This window comes from Triticum dicoccoides, chromosome 1B (assembly GCF_002162155.2).
Source record: "Triticum dicoccoides isolate Atlit2015 ecotype Zavitan chromosome 1B, WEW_v2.0, whole genome shotgun sequence".
In the NCBI taxonomy this organism is placed as follows: Eukaryota; Viridiplantae; Streptophyta; class Magnoliopsida; order Poales; family Poaceae; genus Triticum; species Triticum dicoccoides.
The window spans coordinates 204,083,300-204,102,734 of NC_041381.1; the positions used below are offsets into that span (position 1 = coordinate 204,083,300).

A 19,435-nucleotide genomic window follows, 5' to 3' on the forward strand; every position below is an offset into this window, starting at 1 on the left:
TACCCCGCGCGTTGCTGCGGAAAATATTGCCTACAGTTGGTGTTTTACTCATCAACTACTCAACTAAAAGGACAAAATGATGAATAAACGATTCTTATTTGAACTTACTTTAGAATGATAAATAGGTAAGTAAGATCAAACCTCCAACTTATATCATTCAAAGCTTGGACAATAGACGAACAATCGGAAAGAGAATGGTTAAACCTTTAGGCAATATTTCCACTCTCTCTGCAAGTGGAATAAACTATCAAGCTGCAGCTAAAACTTGAACACCTAGCTACAACCCCAAGTCTTGATTGTGTGCAATCTGCAGAACACCCAGGTACATTTACTTTAATCGATCCGACAACAAGAGATAAACAAATGTCATTAGTCCAGATAGATCCTTACGGCTTTGGTCTTCTAAATATAGTGTTTAGTTGTACCTGCATCAGAAAGCTCCCTCTTCTGACTAATTATGTGCATTGGATAACATAACTCTATAGAAAGAAAATAGGAAACTGTCATTATGCAACTTGTTCGCTCAATTACATATATTAAATGCACCAGAAGGATATAGTCACGCATGCCCACTGAACCCGTTGCTTTCACCCAAAGTCTGAAATTCACAGAATTATGTTGATTCTTCATACAGGATTAACACACACACACACACACACAGTTAACACAAAGAGTACATAGATAAACTTATTAAGAGAGAGAAAGACAGAATTAACAGAGAGAAGTTCTCCAGTCCACCGCCGCCTAGCTCCACGTCGTGGCCTCACTTTTGTGCACCTACAAACAGAGGAGAAGAATTAGTACAGTGCCTTGGAATCAACTGGGAGAGAGGATTAGCACCAGCACAACCGGCCGGTGCACGCACGCACACCCGAACGGCACACAACACATACGCACACCAAAAAAAAACTCATTACTGCTGCAAGGATTATTGAGATGATCCAAACAGGCATACATGTCAATTACAAAAACCACATATTGAAATTTAAGGCGAGCATATCCAAATACTGTTGGAAGGATTGTTGAGATGACAACCCAAACAGGCATACATGTCGTCAATTACAGAAATCAACTACTGGAATGGACATCTGCAGAACTTAAGCTCGGCAAAGACCTCAGGGGCGGTCCTCCTGGACACGCATATCATGAAGACAAATCCAAACTTGTCGCAATATTTCGCATTCCATTCTGACAATTCCTGCAACAAACAGTTTGAAGAAACCAGCGTAATTGAGTACATTAATCAGATCAGATCAGATTAATCTTATTCTTATCACAGATGCAAAGCACCGTATGACCTGCGTGGTGGAATCAGTGGCTATGGAAAGTACAGCTGAATGCTCCTCCTTGCTCCATCTGTAGTGATGACTGATGGCCTGATGATGAAGGGACGAACTAACTGAGACCAACAGACAGAAGAAGAACTAATCAGCAGGGAACGGACTTGGAGACGACGCGGGAGGTGGTGCCGATGTGTGGGTCGGCGGCGAAGGCCTCCAGCCATCCAGTCACATCCACCTAGGTCTGATTTGTTCGTTCCCGGTCGCACACATGGCTGGCGCGGAGCACACACACCATCCAGAGGGATCTAGAGAGAGAGAGAGCGGGAGATGGACTCATCTCGATCCGGTGCTGCAGCCCTCCATCCGTTGCTAACGTGTGCCCACGCTCCATAGCCGCCGCAAGTCTCGAGAGGGGAGGGAGGAAGAACACGCTCGGTTTTCTGTGAGATGAGGGAACCACCTTGTCGTCCCCAGGCCTCCTCCGCCCGATACCCTCAAGCCGGCGCCGCCTCTTCATATACGGACGCCGCCAGAGAAAAGTCGGGCTCGTGAGGTACATCGGGGCGAGGATGTGAAGGGGAACTATTTTTATTTGAAGACTTCGAAGGCAAATTTTGTGGAGATATATATATTCAGGGAAGATGAAGGTGAACCATCGTGATAGTCTTCTGAATAGGGAACGGATCCTCTAACATCGCGAAGGGATGTCACAAAGCTCCAATGCAAAACAAAGAAGGGGTGTCACGATTACTGTAGCGATATGTATTGTAGACAGTTACTGTTCATAGAAAATAAATCTGAAATTGATTTTATTGCAGCATAATTTTGTTTGTATCTAATTTTTGTAAACGTATACAGTAGATTTGTAATTTACAAATTAATTCAAGTCATTTTCGCCTTAATCATATGAATGTGAACATCAGGGTACTGTAGCTTCCCTGACATCCCTTCGTGATGTTAGAGGATCTCGTTCCTTTTGAATATGGGCGACATCACTACTCCGACCGGCCGCTCAAATGCCTCCTCAATTAATCTTATAGAATCGTGTGGGACAGTGGGAATTAACTGTAAGTACATAGTGGATGGTGGGCTAGCGACGCGCTGGTAAAAAAACATTAGGAGGAAATATGCCAGCAAGGGATGCTACGTGAGCGTGGAAAAGAAAAGAAAATAACGAACAGATGAAGTGACGTGGATGAAAATTCCTGAGGTGGCTAGATGATGATGTGGACGGGCTGCATGTTGAGAGAATTGTTAGTAGTGGGGATCAACTTCTTAAGAATGTAAGATTCACGACATCATCCTCAACCAAAAACAACATAATTTATCATCTGATTCCCACCACGCATTAAAGGTGGGGGAGAAACGGGATCCCCGGGGCCACCAAGTAGAGTCAGTCTCGACGTCACAACGACCAGGATCTAGATGAGCGCGGTGGGTGGCATTCGGGGGTTTCTTCCCGAGCACCAATCTGCACTGAGCGCGGGTACCAACTGGCACGACCCATCAACCCCAAGGATGACTGATGGGTATCGAGGGAGCCCATGCTGCCTGGCATGGCTCACATCATAGGGATGCAATGATGACACGAGGGGTGTGTTGTCTAGGACGCATCGTTGAAGGCCTCAAGGAGCAGGTAGACTAGCGTTCACGTGTGTCAGGAAGATGACACTTCCAAAGACGACTTCTCTGCACGATTGTCCCTGATGGGTCACCTATGCAACATGCAAACATCGTTGTCTCGCTACGAGGTTGTTGTCATCATATTTGGACCAATGGTGTAATCTTCTCCGCACTATATAAGTCGCAAAGGAGACCGTCTACGAGGATGGATCCCCATTAGAACACTTAGAGCTTGCTACACCCTTGTAAGCAGGAGATCTCTCAACATACAATCAAGAACACAAGGCAGGAGTAGGGTGTCACACCTCGCCGGTGGCCCTATGAGTCGTTGGATTGGACTGAAGCGTAGGTCCAGGATTGCGTTGACCATGTCGTCCTTTACCACCCGCAATGCACATCCAACGACGAGGGAAAACAATCCCCCAACGTCTCCCCGCGCGCCTTCCCCGGCGAAAAAAAGTCGCAACACCCACGTCGCAGAAACTCGCCGTAGGAGCACAATGCATTCACCGCTTGATGCGGAGCATCCTGCGGACATCATCATGTCAAGAGTTCCATTGTCAAGTGACACGTGCCACATCTAATTCATATACATAAAAATGAATCATCTCCTTTACATGTGTTCACTTGATTCTTTCTTGGACGGCATACTACTTAACCATCCATCGTGCATATATAAGTTTGAGCCAAGCTTCACGAATGATGTGTCGTCTCCAATGATGATGATATCATCGCCTTCGCATTAGCACGCTACGACCGCCACACACGGCTAGCACCGCCACCCCCGTTGCAACATACTTGTCTTCGGTAGTATCACGCAGCTTTGCCGGTTGCAGGAGCGGAGATCCCTTGTCCCAGCATCTTGCAACAGTTGAGTGCGGCGTGGTCAGCGGTTCCAACATGTGGTTAGCGTGGTCCCAACATTGATCGATGCCAGTTTCAACATGTGGTTTAGTGTGGCCCCAACATCTTGCAGTAGCTGGGTGCGGCGCGGTCGCTCGCAGTCCCAACATTGATCGACACCGGTTCCAGCATGTGGTTATCACGGTACCATCATTCACCTATGTCAGTTCCAGCACAAGCTGACCGGGGGCGCAACATCCATCAATGCCGGTTCTAGGACGTGGTGACTGTGGTCCCAGCATTCGTCAATGTCGGTTCTAGCACGCGCTGACCGCAATCGTAGCATTAGTCGTAGCTGGTTCCAGCATATGGTCGTCTCGCGGGTGCAACTTTGTCGTAGCATGACAACCTCGCAGCAACACTGACCATAGCAGAAGCACCAAATCGTGTGCGAAGCCGATGGCGCATCATCACACCGCTTTGCAGAAGTACTTGGACCTGCCCGAGGTCGGGCCTTTGCAACACATGTGGCGGCGTTTCGCAACATCAGCTGCGGCCCTCCACGGCGACGGTGGGTGCCTCTTGCACCGAGCGGCCATAGGCGGGAAGAGGTTTAGTGGGTGTGGCTACGACGGGTTTTAGATGAGAAGCCTGAGCACGTGAAAAAGAATGGAGCGGATAGCTGAGCGTGAAAGAGATAGGAGAGGGGATGGACGGTTCACGCGCGAGGCAGCCGGCGAAAGCTGAGACCGGTCGGCCGGTTTGAATCGCTTCCATAAAACTAGAGGAGCTGCGTCCCCATTCCAGTTAATCACAACGGTGTACTACAAACATAATACTCCCTCTGTCCCAAAATAAGTGTTTCAACTTTGTACTAGTTTTAATAGAAATTTATTCTAAGCTTGAGACACTTATTTTGGGACGGAGGGAGTACTACTTACTAGATTGCTCCCTCGCCGTACCCCCGTCCTATTTTTTTCTTATGCACAACAGCACATACCTAGCAACACTCGCGCACCCACACAAATTCCCCATTTCTCCCCTGCAGCGACCGGCACTTGCTCTGCACAGTTTCCTCGACGTGTCTTCGGCCCCAAAAAATCATCCGTACGTTCACTTACGAACTGCCGCATTTTTTGCACCCTCCGTCAGGAGATTCATGCCAGTAAAAAAGGTCTTTGTTGAACAATCTCCTTCTGTAGTCAGAGCCGTGTAGGAGCAAAAGAAGAGATCCGGGAGAACTGTCTCGTCATCTGGACAGAGTTCAGCTGCCAAAACAAACACACGAAATGTCAAGTTTCGGCACGAGGTTATTTTACAGGGCGAAAAAACAACGCGTGGATGGGGGTCGGAGCCGGTACCCGTATCAGCCGCTCGTCACGGAAGCTTGGAGCCCTGTGCTTCAATTCTCCACGGTGAGTCGTGAATTCCTCCATCACCTCGGCAGTATATTCAGAGGGATCTTCGATGCCTCGTGTGATGGATTCGCCATCACCCTGGGCAAGGGAACCAAATGAAATCCTAGCAGCAGTGACATGCTAAACCGCACACGAGACTAAAAGATGTAGTAAATGCAACCCGGGAGTGACAGAAACCCATACCTCTGGTATCGATGGATCACGGTGCACCCCCTCGCATTCTTCGTACTCGGATGCATCCAGCTCCCACAGGTGGCGCGTGTCAAAGAATTTCGGGAGCAAATGCTCCCTGATGATGAGGAGGAAGAAGAAGAGGAGCGGGAACAGGATTCCCGCCACCGGTATCCATGTCATCCCCCAGACCATCAACAGATAAATCAGCTGGAAAACGGTGAAGGCCAATATCTGGTTGAAAGGCACCGACTCCAAGAAGGACGCATGAGCGCCTTCAAGAACCCTGTCCAAAATTAGAACAGATGAATATTCACCCCTACTCCCGGTTTTCCTGAATGAACCGAATGAGACCAAAATGCATAAGGCTGCTTTGCATACGATGGAAAGAAATGAACAGACACAAGAGTCGCCAATAGAGCGTACTTGTAGCGCCGCCGAGGGGAGATGAACAGAAGCTGTAAGCGCTCCCAGAACTGGTTCCCAGGCAGGCTGTCGATGGACATATAGCCGAAGTACCCCCACAGGACTGATGTGGGTATCTTCTGAATGACCGGCACAACTCCAATGCAACCCGCGACCAGCAGGGACTGAAGCAGATTGCTTACTCTCTGCTCATTCACCCGTACAGGCAAGTAAGCTTCCAGATGTTTTTCAGGGTCAAATACCTCAGGCGCAGTCACTGCCCCATTCCCCTCTGTGATTTTTTTCCCCTCTGTGATAATGGCGTCTTTCAATTCCTTGAGCTCTTTGTGAGCAGAATCCTCCTGCGCGACGTTAAAGATATATAGTTTTAAGTAACAAAGCTGAGATCATATGATTCTTACATGCATGTTTTGGCGAGTGACTACTTACGTTGCCTTTGTCGTCCATTTTAATGAAAACTTCATGCATCTTGCCGTAAACTTCTGAGCTGCTAGCATTGTTCATCATGCCTTCCTTGGCGGTTCGGACCATCTGTTTGCGGAGCGCCTAATTTGAGCCAAGAGAGACGGCAGATGAGCAAGGTGAAACTGAATAGCTCACTGAAAAGCCAAGAAGACCACAAACTACCAACCTGCCTCCTGAGGACAGCAAGACTTCGCGTGTGCATGGGGGCCTGGGGAAGTACTCCATTAGATGGAGGAATGCCAAGAAGGCCACAAATCAACACCTGCGGTAGCATTTCTATACCATGAGAACAGTAAACAATTCTCCACATGTTGCCTAATTTATAACAGTTTTTCTATTTTCTGTAAGCAGTTGGAATTCACAGATAAGATCTTCAGAATTCTATTAGGACTGACATCCATAATGCCAGAAGAAGAGAGAATAATAGATCATACCGAAAAGCTCAGGACCAAAATGTCGTAATGGTATGCTGATGGGTTTTTCAAATTGAACTCCTTCTGCTGAGCCATCTGTGAGGCTACACTATGGTCAAAGAAATAGAGCCCCGCAACCATCACAGCAGGCACAATCGCCAAAAGTATGTAGGCTAGAGGGACAGAAAATAACTCCTGCATGTTCATCACCACCCATCAGGATTATGAGTTCACATATGTGACATATCTACTGTTTGATCCTGGATCCAAGTAAAATGCGTTATTACCTTAGCTACCGTCCAATGTTGCAGTGACTTGGGTTCCCAAGGAAGTGGGGTGAACAACCTCCTAGGAACACCTGAAGGTATCTTGGTGGGCAACGAATATGACAACGTGGTCCACAGTATCACCATAAGTGGAACACCATAGTCAGCAATCACGTTCCTTAGCCATCCTGAAAGTTTTACCTGAAGCATTAATAGTTTGTACGTGGAGACGATTGGTTGATCAAATGTACTACATGGAGAAATATGACAAACCAGCTCCGTAGAGCGATGACCTTGCACTTCTGCTCTTTAACGCAGTATAGAGCAGTCCCATTGAAAAGATAATTCCAAGCAGACCATTAATATATACCCATTGGAATTGGTATATGGGTAGGCTCTGATCTTTACCCTCAGGCACACTGAATTCACTCAACATTCCCTGCGGAAAACAGACCATGTAGTGAGTAAGCGTCTACCAGAATGCTCCCTTTACTCCAAAATATATAGTGCTTTGAACAAGACACAATCTTCAATAAGAAAAACCTGACAATCTATTTTTATGGTTATATATTAATTATCATGTAATTTTATTATTTCGAGAGCACTTTTCTGCTTTCATGTTTCTAACAGATACATCTTCTTTTTAAGTAACAGATACAATCATACTCCCTCCGTCCGGAAATACTTGTCATCAAAATGAATAAAAGGGGATGTATCTAGATGTATTTTAGTTCTAGATACATTCATTTTTGTCCATTTTGATGACAAGTATTTTTGGACGGAGGGAGTAGTTTTGAGGTAAAAGCAGCTGCTGATGCAATTGAATGCTCGCTTTTGCCTAACCGAAGCAGTAGCTGATCCTAGTTCGGCTATGGCTCTCTGGCTCTGACCCAATTCAGTTTCGTTTTGTATGATCATAAATATTAGCGGCCAAAGTCGAGAAAGATGGACCACCCAACTCCTAAAATATCATATATCTCTAAACATTGGTAGCAGTACACAGTAACATTTAGCAAATTTTATACCTTGATAGCTTCTTGCATGAACAGGATTGTGATCAACATTCCAAACAATTCTCCCGCAAATCTTGTAAATTTATTCAAAGCAGCTGCGGCATTAAACATTGCCATGAGGAACAACATGACCGCAGTCCAGATGCAAACCCTATCAGTGGATAAAAATGGAAAACAATGAAATAAATATAGAGGTACCATTTGGCGTAACTGAAAGACAATCACAAGAAGTAATTCTTATTTATTTATCATCCCTTACCATCCAGCCCATGCCAGGAATAATCGTTCTCCAAGGTTTGGCTGATTTTTGGCAAAACTGTACAGGTATGTGTACATTATAATTGTTGGTTCTGCAACTCCCACAATCAGCAGTGGTTGTCCGCCCAGTACAGAATGTATGATGCCACATATAGCAGTTGATGCCAACGTCTCAACTGTCGTTAGCGTACCATCTGAAACACGACAAAAACTTATTTTCATTTTTCAGTGCCTAAGAACAAGGATCCACGACTACATTCTCCTTATCTTTGTCAAGTGCCACATGGAAAGATAAAAGTAAAGGATGTAGCATATCATGACAGTATTTAGAAATGGGGAAAATGCTACTGACCTAAAGTTCTTGACAGTGCAAGGAAGAATAAACAAACCTGTATCTTTACTTAGTTGCTCCCCAAAGGCGATAACAGGTAGTGCAGATGCAAAGAAGATGTACAGAGTAGGTGCCAATATCCTGACAGTACGTAGGTTGCATTCAACACAGTCAACACAACTGGAAATTTTTGGTAAGAGTCGTAGATTTAAATAAGCGTTGACTTGTTAGGTGCAGCAAACCTGAACCCAGAACTGAACCCATTGTGCCAATCTTGTTTGTAGCAAGATGCTCTTCCTCTAAAATCCTCAATCACTCCCTTAAATAGGGTTTTCTTAGGTTCCATCGCCTGAAAGGGGGACTAAAACATAATCAGATTTCGTGCGCGCAAAGGCATGGTGTACAGAGGATGAATCATATATTCCCTGTCTTAATTTTAATAAGACCTCCACAGATTTCTAATTCAAGATATAATGTTTACCAACAAGGAAAAGGTGTGGCTATACCAACAACTATTTCCACAATACTTAGGTTTGGCGGAAAAAAAGGTGGCACCTCTGGAGTCATATTTGAAACTACTTGTTCATGATCACAGTTTTGTGATTATGAACAACATCATATAAAAATGAATTAAGACTAGAAGTTGTATTTTGGACGCCACATCAAGTAAAACACATCTCATAAAAATCAACTGAAGATGTCATGTTCTTCCCACACAAACAAAGCCAAGAGAATTTGCAAAGAAAACTGTGCATGAAGACAATGGACAGAGTTGCATTACCCCATAAAATGTTGCTTCATAACTTGAGATTTCGTCTGTGAAAGAATACGATAGCTAGCACGTGAAGTATCAGCCAAAGGAAATAGCAAGGTTGGCCCAATTTGGCTTGCCTCTGTTTATTATGCTATATTTAGCATGCTGGATGGGCCAAATTTTGACTGGTCATTAACCATTGAATGATGGCCTTTGGTATGCCCAGTATCCTTCATTTAACATGATGCTATATTTAGTTTAGTATTAGTGCCGAACACGGTAAGAGCACATTTTTTTGTATGACTATCTTGACAGCTGAGATAGCCAAAAAGGGAGGGTTTTCAACTTTCAGGCAAACCAAAAAAGAAAAAGGGTAATTAAAGCAGACCATTTGGACCAGCTGAATTAGGCAAACGCAAGCATCCTATCGACCGGCAGACATTTGAAACTAGCCCCAAAGGCTGGGGCCAAATATGATGTGATAATAGGCCATAGCAAAGGGAAGCAAACGCCATACATGGATGAATATGATAACACAAGCTTATGCGGTGGCCATGCTCTGCTTAACGAAATCAATCAAGCTGCCAGATCTCCTCTGCACACAAGCTTCACACACCGCAATCGTGAAGAGAAGTTGAAGCAAGCTCCAAATTCACATAAATAAAAAGCGGGTACAAATCATGCATGTTTGGGGCCATGTTAATAACAACCCAAAGTAGTGAGATGGCGCTACAATTTTGCAGGGGATTGCATATTTGCATCCATGCGCCAAAGCTGCAAGTAATTAGAACGCTTCAAACAGAAGTGCCAGAAGATGGCCAAAGAAATGCTACAGAGATAGAGAAAAAATCACCCTACGTGCTCATTGCTGCTGCTGCAGATGAAAAAATTGCCGAAGAATCGCATTCTTCCAAACAAACAAAAAATAGTAACACGTACAGCATCAATTTAAGAGCTACATTTCCTTCAAGCGCATAGAATTACCCCGAGTTTAATCAACAAGAGCAACAGACAAAAAATGGAGGCGTCAATTCGACACGTCCGCATGCAGCGAAGGAGCTGCACCCAGCAAACAACCCAAGCAACCCGTGGAGGAAGTTTGGAGGTGAGGGGATTGAGGCATTGGAACGGAGCGGAGCCTTACCAGCAGCGGCGTACCAGGTCGAGGCGGGGTGGGGGAGGCGAGGCGAAGCGTGGCGCCGGAGATGCGCCGTAGTGCAATGGCAATGCCGCCTCCACCGGCGACGCAGGGTGCGAAACCCGGCGTCGGCAGGCGGAGGAGGCGAGCTGGGGCAGGGGCCGGGCGGGGTTGCAGCCTTCTTTCCTTCCCACCCATTTCCTCTGCAATGGCCGCCTATTTGTAGACCCCGGCGACCCCATGGAACCATCGGGGGAGAGAAGATCAGTGTGCGCGCGCCTGCCCCCCGATTTCCCTCTCTGTCACGTGGCCCCGATGAAAATAGTAAACGTGGTGCCAGGACTGCGTGGGGCCGAGGTGTCACCGGCGCACGGCCCTTGCGGGTTTGAATCGAGGAGCATCGCGGCTGTCCGTTCGAGCCGATGGTAGGATCTGCGTGGGGCCAGTGCTCGCCGCGCGTGTCAGGCAGCAGGACAGCTGTCCCCGATCTGGTCCACATCGTCCTCTCGCCTGCTCTGAGCCCGATCGAGCACGTTCGCTCCAAGCACCGGCTGAGCAACTCGCACGCGGGGGCTAGCCTGGGTGACCCGATGATGCCGTGGCGACGTTTCCGCCGTTTGGTTCGGCCTCGGCCAACCCGATCGAAACTTATGCACGTTTCCCTTCCAAACTTGGACGAGACGTACGCGAGGGATGCACCCACCAGCTGGCCTGTCGAGACATGGCAGTCAGGGAAACGGGGCGATTGGGCAGGCTCTGCTGCCACTACGAGCGTACGGGGTGCTGCCTTCTCGCAGCCATGTCATATTCAGTGTGACCTGTACAATGGGAGCATGGTTTTATCAAGAACTGCACGCGTGCTTCGTGTGGAATGAGGTGCAACTATATACAGTACATACATGCATGCTAACATCGATCCGTAACCCGTTGTGTAACCTCATACCATTAGCCTGAGAATGATTTCAGTACCGTAACAATAGCAATCACATCCCGACTGAAACAAACAGAAGTATCCACGCTGCTTGATTCAGTATAATATCAAGTTGGCACCAAAAAAAAAAATCAAGTTGGCACCACAAGTTGGTTCAGGATTTAGCTACCAGTAAACATCACGTGTATGGAGCCACGTGGACACAAATCTGACTACATCGCCTTGGGGAAAACCTCACAACCAACAACACTGTTCGTGCCATAATATATTCATTCCCACACAAATTCATGCAAGTCTACATACAAATCGGCAAAAGGAAGGCATGCATCCAGGTGAACAAGGCATGTTAGGAAATGGAAAAGATTAACCTGCCATGGCAATCATTTAAAACGGAACCGCCCCGCAATACTTGCATGTCTGGAAGGTTGGCCACGCTGATACCAACAAGTAAAAACAATATTAGAAATCATTCAAAACATAACAAAAATGACATCGCTTCATATAGCTCAAGTAAGCTACCAAGATAATGTTGTGGTCCTTCATAGAGAAAATGCAGAAGCTTTGCGACTTGATGCATTGATAGAAGCACGCACAACCCTCCGAGTAAGTGCCCCCATGAACATGACCACAAAAAGAAATACACCCATTGTGCTGTCAAAAAGTGAAGAAAATTCATGAGGCCGGAACGAAAAGACGCAAATCAGAACACAAACTCGAAGCACTCACATCCTTGTTGTTTGTGAACTGGATAGGTCAAGGTCGGCCACAGCTTTACTGGTCAAGGCCCACTGCCTAACCGAACCCTAGCTCGGAGGAGTAAAATGTGTGCTAGAGCGTCCCGGAAGGGTGAGACGGAGTAGGGGCCTTTGTTGCTATATCCTGTAAAAACAAGGGGTGACTACAAGCATGGTGGCAAGTGGCAACAGAAGGAGATTGTGAGGGCTGGCACAGAAAAGTCCTAGATCATTGAGTTCTCGTTGGTTTAAATTTTTATGCAGCACATGTGGGTGGAGATTGTTAGGGAGGAAGGTGGAGCAAGGAAGGTTTGAGATTTCAGGCTCAATAAATCTTGATATCGCTTGTACATTTTTAATGGAGTGGTCCATGACATGGTTTCCAACATTCCATGTTTCCACTGAATGTGGTTTCGATGTGATAATCTTAAGAGGAAAAACAACAACATCATAGAACCTATTTTAAGTACTCAGAGGACCATAATATCAGAGTGCAACATTTGGCTACCGTACAACATTTACATCTACTTAGAGCAATAAAATATGACCTTGAGACAAAGGAACAATTCATCTGAACGTAATAAGCAAATAATTGTACCTGCCACTTTTCTCTCTTCTATAAAGAGCTCCATGTAGAGTAACCCCAAGACCTGATGCTATATGCACTCTACCTATTGTAGATAGAGAACAAAACACATAGCAACCCCAGCACCTCGCTAATCAAATTTCATCTGAACCAGATAACAAGAATCCTGCCAGCACAAATGATTTAGGATACTCCTTTTGAAATTGCAATAGCATGCTGATAGGAAAATTATTTAAAATACCAATACCTTCAAACAAGATAATAAAGATGAAAAATATATTGATTTCAAAACTTCATGGTCATCTGAGTCCTATTAAGAGTCATGTGTCTGCTACACAAATTACCGAAAAGACCCAGACACCCAGCAAGATTACACTCACAAAAGACAGGTGCAGTAAAAGCACGTGTTTGAGTTACATTCGAATCCCACCTGTGCAGCATGTTGCTGATAACAAAGCTTGCAGAAAACAGGAAGCTAAAGTAGTGCGGATATAATAGAAACAGGATTCGTAGATTAAAAAGTGAAGCCAATATGTTGTATCACAACAAGGTTCCAACTGGCCTAGACCAAATGTACATACTGGTATGCCCGCACATGCATTAAGCTGCTTATGCTTTTGTCATTGCTTCGCAGAAAAAGGGCTAGCAGGACCTTATTGCCTTGGGAGCCCTTTGGTATTTATTTATATTTGTGACTACCCCTCTTTAAATTAGCAAGGTGGTACATATCTCGACTTACGTCCCCATGCTACTGACCAGCCACACTTAGGCATAATTTCAACCAGGCAAGGCTAAGGTGTCACAGTTGTGGAAAATAGAATAGACGACAGGGGAAATTCAGCATCCTAGTAACTAAAATATTTGTAGCATAGATATGTATGACAGAACTTGTATAAAATTCAAAGAAATGATGATACCAATGTCCAAGAGAATTATGATATCAGCTATAAATATTTCTTGCTAGATCTTACTACTACTTTACAACACCAGATACAAAAGTAACACCATTTATGTAAATCAATGTAATTTCACTTCAGTACCCACTACAAAAATCTTTCTATGTTGTCAACTAAGTCTGGCAATCTTTCCAGAACTCACCAGTTAGACTTCATCTGTCGAGTGGCAGTGTGGAATATGTTAACATGAACAGGCATGTGGCCATCTTCGTACCATGTACAGAGTGTTATAAAAGCCAGACACAACATGTGTCAGTATCTTTAGTAATGTCGACTCTTCATTCATGTCTGTTGGAAGGAGGGAAATAATTAAAAGAAGAAATAAGTTCCTGAAATGTGAGATGTATAACTCAAAGAAAACCTGAGTAAAAGAAACTGAGGGAGTGCTACTTTGTGCAAAGTTTGGATAAAAAGACCAACTCGAATTGCATAGTGTGCTAGAGGAGGCGTTGTTCATAATAGTTTGGGAGGTATACCAAACACTACAGAATATTTCAGCTGCCAAAATATATATTAAAAAATTGGCACAATTGTCAGACTAAGCGCTTTACATCATAAAGTATTGGTTCCAAGTAGCAACAGGTAACCTACAGTTAATATACTAAATGTATCAATGAAAATCACTAGAGGTGTGTCTTACTTGAGAATCGGGGTGCAAATGTCTACCCTTTTGGTATTCTCTGTGGTAGGAACCGGATCCCTACCAGGGCGTGGTCGCCGGCGCTGGGGCGCCGTCGTTGCGTGCGCGCGCGCGCGAGAGAGAGAGAGCGCATCGGCGGCTAGGGTTAGGTCTCCCAGCTCCCTAAGGAAGTCGAGCAAATATGATTGCTTCTTGCTTAATCCCAAAACGGGTCCTTACACGAGTTTATATAATCCTCCTAATAAGATAATTGGGCTAAGCCCCTAATAACGATAAGATAAACTGGGCCACAACTAACTGGGCTAAGCCCCTAATATGCTGGCCATAGGATCTTGCGAGGAACGTGTAGATGCCCGTGACCGCCTGGGTGAGATCCCAGATGGCAGCCGTCATCTCCTCCGGGGTGAAGACGACGGGGACGGGCGCGGCGGAGGTGACCGGCACCGGCAAGAGCGTGGCGCTGGCCGTGGTGGCCATCGGGGCGGTCGTCGCGGTCGGTAGCAGAAGGGTCGGGGTGGGCGGCGGCGAGGACATGATCGCACCGAAGCTATCTGATACCAAATTGGTAGGAACCGGATCCCTACCAGGGCGTGGTCTCAGGTTGTAGGGGTGGAAGGAGGGATGGCGTGGTCGCCGGCGCTGGGGCGCCGTCGTTGCGTGCGCACGAGAGAGAGAGAGAGAGAGAGAGAGAGAGAGAGAGCAGCGGCGGCTAGGGTTAGCTCTCCCGGCTCCCTAAGGAAGCCGGGCAAATATGATTGCTTCTTGCTTAATCCCAAAACGGGTCCTTACACGAGTTTATATAATCCTCCTAATAAGATAATTGGGCTAAGCCCCTAATAACGATAAGATAAACTGGGCCACAACTAACTGGGCTAAGCCCCTAATATGCTGGTCATAACATCTCTCCCCGCCTGCACAAACAGCTCGTCCTCGAGCTGGAAGGCGGGGCAGATCAACGGTCGCCAAACACCTCCGCATCAACTGGGGCGGGCTGGTCGCCGAGCCCGGCGACGGCGGGGTCCACCTCAATGTAGTCTGCAACCTCCAGGTAGAAGAGTCGTGGGCAGACGTGGCCCAATACGTAGGGCTCGTCGCAGTTGAAGCACAACCCTTGGCGGCGACGCTTGAGTTGCTCGGCCAGGGTGAACCGGCGGAACGGGCATGCCGCAGCCGCGGCGAGGGGCGTCGCGGAAGCCTGGGCAGGCCGACCCTGCGCGGGAACTTCCGGCCAGGGTGGCGGCCCAGCGGCCCAGGGCGGTGTCGCCTGCTGGATGGCCACCGCGCGACGCTCGAACGCGCGGGCGTAGTACATGGCCATCTGGAGGTCCTGTGGCCCGCGCATCTCCACGTCCACGCGAATGTGGTCCGGTAGGCCGCCGACGAAGAGCTCAGCCCGCTGACGAGCCGAAACGCCGGGGTCGTGGCACGCCAGTGCCTGGAAGCGGTCGGCGAAGTCTTGCACCGAGGTGAGGAACGGAAGACGCCCAAGCTCCGCCAGACGGCTCCCGCGTATAGGCGGACCAAAGCGCAAGAGGCACAATTTGCGGAAGCGCTCCCATGGTGGCATGCCGCCCTCGTCCTGTTTGAGGGCGCAGTACCACGTCTACGTGGCTCCTCGGAGATGATACGAGGCGATCCAGGTGCGGTCGGACGCGAGCGTGCGCTGTCCCCTGAAAAATTGGTCGCATTGGTTGACCCAATTCAGGGGGTCGACGGTGCCGTCGTGCGTCGCAAACTCCAGCTTGGAGAATCTTGGCGGCGTCTGGACCTGGACGACGGGCGGGTGCGCCTCATCAGCACGACGAAGCGAGGATGACGGGGCCGAGTAGGCGGGCATCAGGGTGCCGCCCTGGAACAGGGGCCCGTCGACGCTGGCGAAGGGCTCGGCGTAGCCCGAGGACCCGCCAAACTGCATGGCTGGGTGTGTCGCCGGCGGAGGCAGCACGTGCGGCCCGACCGAGGCCGTCGTGTAGACCGGCGCAAGGGACCCAGCGAGCCAGGCCGGTAACGGAGACGGACCTGGTGGATGGGCACCCCCGGGCCCGTCGTCGGGATGCCCAGGGCCATGGTCTTGCTCCTGCTGCATGGTGGAGGCGCCGGGGTTCGTCGCTAGTGGTGGCTGCCACGACAGCTGTTGCATGGCGACGGCGACGGGGGTCGCCGAGGACGGCGGCTGTTGCGGCGGCAGGGCGGAGGCGAAGGGCACAGGCGGCTGCGGCCATAGGATCTTGCGAGGAACGTGTAGATGCCCGTGACCGCCTGGGTGAGATCCCAGATGGCAGCCGTCATCTCCTCCGGGGTGAAGACGACGGGGACGGGCGCGGCGGAGGTGACCGGCACCGGCAAGAGCGTGGCGCTGGCCGTGGTGGCCATCGGGGCGGTCGTCGCGGTCGGTAGCAGAAGGGTCGGGGTGGGCGGCGGCGAGGACATGATCGCACCGAAGCTATCTGATACCAAATTGGTAGGAACCGGATCCCTACCAAGGCGTGGTCTCAGGTTGTAGGGGTGGAAGGAGGGATGGCGTGGTCGCCGGCGCTGGGGCGCCGTCGTTGCGTGCGCACGAGAGAGAGAGAGAGAGAGAGAGAGAGAGAGAGAGAGAGCAGCGGCGGCTAGGGTTAGCTCTCCCGGCTCCCTAAGGAAGCCGGGCAAATATGATTGCTTCTTGCTTAATCCCAAAACGGGTCCTTACACGAGTTTATATAATCCTCCTAACAAGATAATTGGGCTAAGCCCCTAATAACGATAAGATAAACTGGGCCACAACTAACTGGGCTAAGCCCCTAATATGCCGGTCATAACACTCTGGCCCTCTTTAGTTCAACCAAATGAACTAAACTTTTAAAAGTCACATCACTTTGAAAATTTAGTTCATTTGGTTGAACAAACAAGGGTCAGAGGGTACCCTGAAGATCAGAAATTTGCATCCGTACTTGAGAACCAGGCAGAAAAACGAATATAACTACTCCTATATGTTACTCACTTATAATGTGCTACAAAGAAAATATTTGTTTAGGCACAAGAACTTTCGTTTTCCCTCAAAAGGGACAAATTTTTTTATTAATTAGCACATTATGTCTGATTTTTATGGTACAGGCAACATTTCTGAGAAGTGAGAACACATAATAAAATATGGTTAGAGGAAAATCTAGTGATGATTGTTTGGAACAAAGATCATTGAGAGCCAAAGATAATTACACGGCACAACAATTTGGCATGCAACACTTATAGATTCAGATTCCGTAATCTCAAATGCTAATTGCAATGGTTAGAACAAAGTTGCAAGTTCAGTGTAAAATATACTATTGTTATTCATCCGCAAGTATTCAGCAGTGGGAACAACATTAATCCATCTAAATTGGAATCACCAGAAGAACAGAAAGAAAGAGTACGCTACCTTCAATTGTTGCCGGCTTCCCTAGATACACAAGGGTTCAGTTCACTGCTTTCCCAACATCGTATCCAGAATAAAGTTAAGCTTAAACATATCTGTGTCGTGACAATAACCAGCCCTACAGAATATTCTGATTGTGAGGTCAAATATAGAATTGTCAGGGATTAAACCTTTTTCTTCCATTCCCTTGAATATGTGAATAGTCTCCCAGATTTTGCCATTGTGAGCAAGCCTGTTTGTAAGGACAGCAAAAAGATCCCTTGACAGTCCAATCTCAAGCGATTCTAGAAAGTAACTAGTGGCTGTATCAAAAAATCCATCTCTGCATAATCCATCAACGATTATAGTGTAGGTAACTTCATCTGGAGCAATCCTCTCTGCTGTCATGTCAAATATTAGGTCCTTCACCTCACTGAGCTTTCGACTGTAGTAAAAAACAAAATAAATGAGTGTGTTGTATGTCACGACATTTGCAGCAAAACCTTGGTTACTTGCGAGGCTCTTGGCTATGGAGAACTTTCGGCGAAAGCAAAGACTACGAATGACAATGTTGAACGTCCTCGTGTTTGGCATGACACCTCTCTTGATCATGTCTGTTAACAACTTTAGAACACCCATCCAATGTCCCATTTCACCTAACCTGCTCATCACAGTGTTGTATGCAACAACACCAGCATAGCATTTCAATGATGTGCTCCTCTCCAGCAAGCATACGGCATCATGAATCCTCTTGTCATGGCAAAGGCAATTCAGAAGAATACTCAAAGTGAAATCTGTGGGATCCAGCCCTTCGCCGAGCATAACATCCAACTGCTCAAGTGCTTCCTTAGCCATACCTTTCTTGCAGAGACCATTCATAAATGTGTTGTAGGTGACAGTACTGGGTTTCCAATCCTTGGTTCTACTATCCATTAAAACCTGCCTGACTTCGTCAAATCTGGCAGCATCACACAAAGCCCTGATCAGAACATTGTAGGTGACTACATTGGGAGGACAACCAGTATTTTCCATCGTGGACATCAGCTCCTTGGCCTCGTCGACACGACCTTCACGGCAATACCCCTGTACAATGGGCGTATAAGTTTGCACCATGGGACGGCACCCCACTTCCAGCATCCACTCGAGCACGCCCCATGCCTCGCCCACTCTCCCCACACGGCACAGCCCCGTGACAAGCGTGGAGTAAGTGCCCACGTCAGCTTCCACCCCGAGCTCTTGCAACCGGATGATCACCTCGTACGCGAGGTCAAACCGCGCAGATCTCCACGAATGCAGCTTGACAAGGATGTTGAGGGACGATGCATTGGGCGCCACCCCTGCTGCAAGCATTTCGTCGAACGCGTCGTGTGCCTCCTCCACGCGGCCAGCTTGTGCGAGCGCGTTGACGAGAGTGTTGTAGCAGAGCACACTGGGCGGCCAGGCACCACCCGGGCCGGTTCTGGAAGCCCTGAGCTCGGTGAAGAGGGCGAGCACCTGGTCGACTTCGCCCGCACGCGCCAGGGCCTTCATGGCCACGTTGCAGTCGCGCTCCAGCTGCCACCACCGCGGCCTCTGTTGATGCTGCGGAGGAGGGCGGGTTTCTCCCGACGCGGGTGGAGGCGGGAGGGGCTTGGCGTCGTCAGAGTCGTCGGAGGAGGGGCAAGTGGGAAAGGGGAGTGCGGTGAGGACCGCAACGGAAGCGGAGGAGGCCATGCGCCCGCGCAGGAGGAGCCGAGCGGTGGGGAGGGTGGTGGCGAGCGCGATGGTCGCCAACGGAGGGGTTCACCGGCAGGCGCCGTGGCGGTGGGGGTGGCGG

General features: G+C 48.1%; 2 protein-coding genes and 1 long non-coding RNA gene across 5 annotated transcripts; all 3 read right to left on the bottom strand.

The window, feature by feature from the left end:
- Positions 1 to 488: 488 nt before the first annotated feature.
- Positions 489 to 1,852, bottom strand: LOC119303785. The gene is made up of 3 exons (XR_005147986.1): positions 1,299 to 1,852; positions 1,115 to 1,198; positions 489 to 777 (listed from the first exon to the last, which is right to left on the bottom strand). It is a non-coding gene; the product is annotated as an uncharacterized LOC119303785 (long non-coding RNA).
- A 2,656-nt stretch (positions 1,853 to 4,508) lies between these two features.
- LOC119328484 (boron transporter 4-like) lies at positions 4,509 to 10,615 on the bottom strand. 3 transcript variants are annotated; one of them, XM_037601467.1, is made up of 14 exons: positions 10,409 to 10,615; positions 8,753 to 8,859; positions 8,569 to 8,651; positions 8,181 to 8,373; positions 7,934 to 8,072; positions 7,182 to 7,347; positions 6,930 to 7,096; positions 6,664 to 6,837; positions 6,396 to 6,491; positions 6,194 to 6,310; positions 5,765 to 6,105; positions 5,351 to 5,672; positions 5,111 to 5,245; positions 4,509 to 5,017 (listed from the first exon to the last, which is right to left on the bottom strand). In XM_037601467.1, exons 1-14 carry the CDS (start codon positions 10,598 to 10,600, stop codon positions 4,952 to 4,954), a joined length of 2,298 nt encoding a protein of 765 aa, XP_037457364.1. In that variant the 5' UTR covers positions 10,601 to 10,615; the 3' UTR covers positions 4,509 to 4,951. The 3 variants fall into 3 exon arrangements, with proteins under 3 accessions (XP_037457364.1, XP_037457371.1, XP_037457361.1); XM_037601474.1 differs by having other exon boundaries at positions 5,351 to 5,624; positions 8,753 to 8,871; XM_037601464.1 differs by having other exon boundaries at positions 8,753 to 8,871.
- Positions 10,616 to 11,329: 714 nt separating this feature from the next.
- On the bottom strand, positions 11,330 to 19,424 carry LOC119328507 (pentatricopeptide repeat-containing protein At1g09900-like). The gene is made up of 6 exons (XM_037601485.1): positions 17,644 to 19,424; positions 13,752 to 13,897; positions 12,666 to 12,819; positions 12,060 to 12,212; positions 11,853 to 11,984; positions 11,330 to 11,767 (listed from the first exon to the last, which is right to left on the bottom strand). Exon 1 carries the CDS (start codon positions 19,330 to 19,332, stop codon positions 17,686 to 17,688), a length of 1,647 nt encoding a protein of 548 aa, XP_037457382.1. The 5' UTR covers positions 19,333 to 19,424; the 3' UTR covers positions 11,330 to 11,767; positions 11,853 to 11,984; positions 12,060 to 12,212; positions 12,666 to 12,819; positions 13,752 to 13,897; positions 17,644 to 17,685.
- Between the last annotated feature and the right edge of the window lie 11 nt (positions 19,425 to 19,435).

What these genes read in the sequence shown, in the direction of transcription:
- LOC119328507 (XM_037601485.1), bottom strand. Translation starts at nt 19,332, where the DNA reads ATGGCCTCCTCCGCTTCCGTTGCGGTCCTCACCGCACTCCCCTTTCCC.
- LOC119328484 (XM_037601464.1), bottom strand. Translation starts at nt 10,600, where the DNA reads ATGGGTGGGAAGGAAAGAAGGCTGCAACCCCGCCCGGCCCCTGCCCCA. An exon ending in GCAACTAAGTAAAGATACAG is followed by an intron (nt 8,374 to 8,568) that starts GTTTGTTTATTC and finishes GTCGTGTTTCAG; the next exon opens with ATGGTACGCTAACGACAGTT. An exon ending in AACATTGGACGGTAGCTAAG is followed by an intron (nt 6,838 to 6,929) that starts GTAATAACGCAT and finishes ATGAACATGCAG; the next exon opens with GAGTTATTTTCTGTCCCTCT.